The 6,387-nt window shown below is 40.2% G+C and overlaps 1 protein-coding gene across 14 annotated transcripts in view; it reads left to right on the forward strand.

The window, feature by feature from the left end:
* PLCH2 (phospholipase C eta 2) overlaps positions 1-3,222 on the forward strand; it is a 119,964-nt gene extending 116,742 nt beyond the window's left edge. For 6 of the 14 annotated variants that reach the window (XM_069782717.1, XM_069782718.1, XM_069782716.1 and 3 more), the window contains one exon: positions 203-3,222. In XM_069782717.1, coding sequence (XP_069638818.1) covers positions 203-1,941 — 1,739 coding nt within the window. In that variant the 3' untranslated portion in view covers positions 1,942-3,222. Of the gene's footprint in view, positions 1-199 lie in introns of all 14 variants that reach the window. The other 8 variants (XM_069782719.1, XM_069782726.1, XM_069782728.1 and 5 more) reach the window with 7 other exon arrangements.
* Positions 3,223-6,387: the final 3,165 nt, after the last annotated feature.

Genomic DNA, 6,387 nt, shown 5'->3' on the forward strand with positions numbered 1-6,387 from the left:
TTTGCCGCCGTTAGCCAGGCATTTGAAAACATAAGTTATTTTAAAAATCATGATTAATATATGCAATTACTACCTTAAAAACAAAATGATAAACATAAAGAATAAATGTTCAGCTAAACTGCAATTTGTAATAGCTAATTAACCCTGTATCTCTGTTGTTCTTGTTTCTTTTTTTTCCTATCTTTTCATGTCTCCCAAGTAGATGCCTGCCATTTCTCAATACAGAGGTCAGTCACTTCTTTATGCAGCCTAGAAACTATCACCGAAGAGCCTGTTATTGCCAATGAAAACCAACGTGCCAGCCTTTTCTTCCCTCTACCCATTACTCCTTACAGTGATTCTGAAGAAGGGTCTGTATCTGATCATTCCACCGAATCTCGATCAGAAGTAAGCAGCACATCCAACCGGCCTCAAGAATCTCTACTCACTAGAGAACAAAGAACAAATCTGGCTGCAGAAGACCAAGTGCAGGTAGTCACCAGAGCAGCTGACACAAGTTTAGTAGTCCAAGAAGATGAGAGGACAAGCATAGCAGGATGTCTCAAGGAGGAAAATGGTTGGACACAGGCATGCGGTAAAGCTGAAGATCAGCTTGGATTGGCAGTGCATCCTCAAAAAGCCTGGCTGGTAGTGGCAGCTGGTAAGACTGCTGGCCAACCTGGTGAAAACTGCCAGAAGCAAAATGACCAACCAGGTCAGGTATTAGCCGACATGAAAAGCACCATTGAATCCAAAGGGAAAAAAATTGGTGCAGCAGCTGTTCTACTCCAGAAAAACAATGCGATTAACAGCACACAGACAACTTTGCTTCCAGACACCTTCCAGAAAGCCCAGGCTCTACCTGTTCCTGTTTCTCAGACCAGCTCTTACATGTTAGTAAGAAGGTCAAAGAGTGAAGGACTGAAGATGTCAGACTCCTCAGCCTTAATAAAAATTCCAAGTAGCCTGTCTCCAGCAGCAGAAGTATACTTTGATGCCACTGTTAATGACCGGATCTGGAGCAAGCTAGATTGCAGCAATCATCGTGACAGCATGTCTTCCTCTTCCAGCATGTCCTCCAATGACACTGTGATAGATCTCTCTCTACCGAATCTAGCTCGCAAAAGCCTTCCAGATCTTGGCATCCGTCACGAGAATTTTGAGCCCCTTGCCATAAGAAAGGGCATGCGCCCGCGATCTGCTACAACATCCGGTAACGAGATGCCAATGGTGAGCAAGAGCAAATCCAATCCTAACCTGAGGTCTGGCCAGCTGCCAGCAGATGAATTGTGCCCCCGTCCCCTTGCCAGGAGCCCTCAGGATGCGTTCTCGTCCATTCCTAGAAGGCATACCTGGAGCAGGCTGTACATGGAAAGTCTCAGACAGTCTTCTAACAAATCCAAAGCACACGATATGGTTGGGAATAACCAGGCAAAATCCAAGAGTCTTGGAGACCTTACCTCTGATGATATTGTGTGCACTTTTGAAAGCAAATACCGTAGCATCAGCAGGAGTTTTGTCACTCGATCAATGCGAGAGCAGCGCCGCTCTTCAGGCCTGAGATCCTCAGTCAAATCCCAGGATGAACTGACTGAGCAGCTGAAGAAGCTGACAGCCTTTCAGCAGGAAAATGACATCACTTCCCCTATCAGTCTCGATCCAACTGAATCTGAAGAGGAAGGGGAGAGCTTGGGACTCCTTCGCAGGTCTTCCTCTCGCAGTCAGAGCAGGGTGCGGTACATTGCCAACAGGGCTAAGCAAGCTCAGGAGAGACAGCGGCTGCAAAGCCTAGGCCAGCTCAGTGGGAGTCCCATCGAGGAGAGAGGAAATCCAGAGGGAGCCTGCAGCGTTGCAAAAGCAGTTTGTATGGATATAGCTTCTCCTGCCGTGTTTACATCCCAGCCTAAGAACCAAACTGATTTTAATACTGACACAGAAGTCTTCTTTATGCTGAAACTGTAGTTCTGGGGAGCACTGAATAAGGCAATGTTTACATTCCTGTCCAAAAAATGTAGTGACCTGAGAGGCACAAATATCCTCGTATGGCTTAGTGCTTCCTGGCCTTCTCTTGATTGTAAGGATACTTAATATCATGACTCCAAAAGAATAGATGAGCGTTAAATTTGTCAGCAGTTTTTTTTTTTGTTACACTTTTCCCAGCCTCAAATTTGGCCTCCTTTTGTGTGACCACTTGTTGCATTTGCAGTTTGCTCTGTGCAAATCTCATGTTCTTTACTAACTTCAGTAATTGCTTCTTATAATGGGTAAACATCTATGTGATGTTAATGACTGCTAAGGTAAATTTTGCTCTTACAAATTGTGGATCCATGAAAAGAGGCTGGATTTAAAATCATGCTCCCTGTTCTGTTTTATTTTTTTGGAAGAGCTTGAGGCCTCTGAGGGTATCTTCTCTGGGAATTAATAATGTAGTAAAGTCCATCTTCCATCATGGACCTGTTTATTTCAGTGAAAATCCATATTGTCTCACTCTTTGAAGAAGAGCTCTCACTATGTTCCAAAGCAATGCTTTTATAAACCAAGCTTGTTTATATATATAAATATATATATACATTTGTGTGTATGCAAATATATGTCTGCACATATATGTATACATGCACACACTTGAACTGTGACTGTTCCTTGTCTCAAAATATAATCTGTGGGAATGAGACAGGAGAGGGAAGGGAATTACTAGAAATAGACAAGAATATCTTCTGACTTTAATTCAGACATGGCTAAAAAGCATGCTAGTCTTTTCTTGAACACAGCAACATCCCTTCTTTATGGTATTTTAAGAATGCTGCTGTATATAGCACTTTTTGGATGAATTTTACTATTTCTGTATTGCACTGCCATGCAAAATTTTCAATGATATGTTTTAAAAAAGAGATATTTAATTTTTTTAGATGGACATATTTAGAATTAAATAGCAACCTAAACAGAATAATAATTTTTCCTCCCCAATTTTTTTACTTTTTAGTTTTAGGGATGTGATCCCTCCCCCCCAATTATTATGTCATTTATTATAGATGTACATTTTATCAGTGATGGAGAAGAATGTTTACTGAGATGCATTTTAAAGAGAAACAGAGGTTTAATTTTATTTCAGGCTGCATAGAGTCTCTATTATTGAGAGGATATTTTGCTTTTGTTTGTAATGATTCTTCTGTGTATATTGCAAAATCTAAAAATTTGTTTGTAAGACTACCGTACACTACTAAAATAAACATATTTAACCTTCCAGCTGTTGACTCTTTAGCTGTAACATCACACTTTTTCTATGCTGTCTAGAAGTTTGTGGTATACAAACATGGTTAATTCTATCTGCCTTGTTTTAAAAATTCCTTAGTGGATAACATTTAATTTTACTCTTTTTCAGAGCGGTAGCCATTTCAGATCCAGCTCAAATTTTCTCAGGTCCAGCAAAATGCATGCAAGTATTGGTAGAGACTGGCATTCTGTTGTTGTGTGATACAGAGCACATGGATTGTTTCAAACTGATGTCTGTCTTTGGCAGCCAGTGATGGCTCTGTAGATGAAAATTCTAGGGGAACTCATGTAATTAGAAGCCAAACAGACATAATCCAAGGACCTAATTTATTTTATTACAGCCCTCTAAATAAGATAGATAGCCCTGTTTCATCACTGAGGTTGCTTAAAGTCTGGCTGAAAATACTGCAGCAAAAATTTGCTCTTCAGCTGTCCAATTCAAAAATATCTTCTCTTCCTGTCCCAGCAAAATGCACAGTGAAAGTGCATGTTGCTTAGTTGATACTCTCTCCTGGAAGGGTTGTCAGCTTACTTGTGGGTTGTGGGACTAGAAAGGAGTTCTTGGTTTCTAATTTTAGTATCGTTTGGCCACAAGCATTTAAACTCTGAGATAGCAAAATGTAAGGCTCACTGTAGCTAATGATATCATCATGACATGGAGATAGGGGCTGGGAGGGGTTTAATTCTCTGGTTAAATCTTTTCAAATGGTCTTCAGTATGTTTTTTCTAAAAATATTCTCTCAGTTGTCCATCCTGGCTCAGATCTTCATTGCTTGTCTTCATGATTTGGATGAGAAGCCCTTGAGGTTTGTGCAACAAAGGTTTGGAACATGCACTGAACTAACCCTACAATATCACTGCAGTCTCTGAAGGAAAAAAAGGTAAATCAGCAGCAGAATGTGTGATCTGCCAAGATTAGTCTCACATTGTGTCTTAACACAAAGCAAATTTCATTAACATTCTCTAGACGAAAAGTCACTCTGTAATACTTTAGTTTTGGGCTGCAAAGCTGCGGGGCGTCGCTGCTTTTTTATCTTTAAAGCAAGAAAGTACATGCAACTTGACAGCTTTAGAAAGTTAATGTTTAAAAGGCCTATTTGTGTCTTTTCAAAGACCAAGTTTCACAATCAGATTATTTTTATCTTTAATTGATTAAGCAATACTTGTTAAATTAATGCACCTCACAGAAGGCAGTATCATGTAGCACTTCAAAACTTTTATCGTTGTTTGAATTTTTAAAAAACGGTGTCTGGATTTAACTTACTGGAGTACATGTGAATTTTGCCCTCCTGCTTCCAAATTAATAGTAACTATCTTTACTGCTTGTTTTGTTACACTACATAAGACCATTAATGATGTGCATTACTATGAATGGAATTTATTTCATGGTACCTACACTGTTGAGTAGCAGAAGCTTACTATGCAATTTTGCTCTTCATTCATCCGGTCTTCATCGGGGAAGAGGAAAATTGCTTATTCAGATCTTCTCAGTGGGGAAGGTGCTATCTAAAATGGTAAGGAAAGCAATAAAGATTCAGTAACAGTGGAGGGAGTCAGGAGTTGAGGTTCCAAGCAGCACTAATTTTCATTTTACGAATGCCTCACTGCTCTTACTTTCTTGATGATCTTCTCTACCATTCATATGATAATCAAGATGAAGAAGCAGATTCTCCCTCCTCCATGTGAAATTGCGGGCAAATACCTTGTAGACACAGGTTGAGCGTGAAACCACAGTGGTCAGTACATGCCATCTGCTAAGGCAGTAGCATTCACTCTGCATTAATCACTGCTTGCCATATAGTAGCTGCAAATTTTTACTAGAATTGCGCACCTGTAGTACAACAGGATTAGAAATCCTTAAGAGGCATCCAAATCTAGGCCAGAGTCACTTGCTAATACAGCACAATGATTTCTTGTGTGCTCCATTCAGGATGTATGCAATGGAACAAAAGCCTGGCTGCAGGTGTGAAGGAGCTCAGAAGGGCAGTTGAAATCGTTATTCTTCACGGAGGTCAGTGACTGACTGAAAAGCTACTGAGATAGGTCTGATAGTCCGATGATTAAACTGCTGGATGAGGATAGAGAGAAAGGCAGTGTGGGTAAGGGAGTTCTACTAACATGTGAGAACACTTGAAAGCCCATTTTCTATCTATTCCTGCTGGCTTGTACAGAGACAGCAAGTTATATTCCTTTGTCCAGAGCTCTTCTTCTCGTATGTGTTTTTCAGCTCATTAAACTGTAAGATTAGAAGTCCAAAGTTTCCAAATTACAAGCAGTGTATTATAAGTGGTTGGACTTGGGATTTATGGTTTGTATTCCTCCAGCTTAGTGTTTAAGAACACTGATGGTGAACATTTGATTGTATTTTTAAAAACTGATTTTGCCTGTGCTGAGATGCTTTCAGCTGCTTGTAATTGAGCTTATCAGCCCTTGGTAGCTGCCAGCTGTGAAAAATCACATACCATAATGTGTACCTTGTTAAAGCCTTGAAAATATTCATGAAAAGCAGCTGGAAACCTGAGCTAATCTGATTTTTGCTAACTTCCCCCTACATGCAGCCCTTTGCCAGAATCTCTAGGGCATAGCTATCAGGTGAGAATGTGAAGAACAAATCACATTCAAACTACCAAAGGTAGCACGTGGAAATGAACCTCTCAGCAGGTCAAAGCCTCTGAGAGAAATCCAAGGTGGATAGACCTTTCTGGATTCTTTTTCTGTTTTGTCCTATAGAGAGGATGTAATTATAATTTATGACATATCTTAGCATCTTGCCATAATTCATATTTCAAGAATGATTTAGAGCATCTGGGGCCTGAAGTGCATTAAAAGTGATCTAAGGACTCCCCTTAATTGCAGTGAGCTATGAGTCAAGCCCTTGAACTCTGTTAGGGCAAGCTTCACCAAATGCAGTCTTCTAAGCATTTTTTATTGAAATGTAAGCAATTTTTGACTGCAGAAGGCAAGCTGTGTTGATGTTTAATAGTTGATTTACTCAGTGGCATAGTGGCATGTGTAGAAAAAGCTTAGGGAAAGGCGGGCAAGATGTGCAAGCTGCTGGAGAGTTTTCCATCTTGAACAGTGCTTAAAGTCAAGTAGGGAGTAAATTTTTGTTCCTTACTTAAGTGTGGACGCAGGATG

Source organism: Haliaeetus albicilla, chromosome 4 (assembly GCF_947461875.1).
Source record: "Haliaeetus albicilla chromosome 4, bHalAlb1.1, whole genome shotgun sequence".
In the NCBI taxonomy this organism is placed as follows: domain Eukaryota; kingdom Metazoa; phylum Chordata; class Aves; order Accipitriformes; family Accipitridae; genus Haliaeetus; species Haliaeetus albicilla.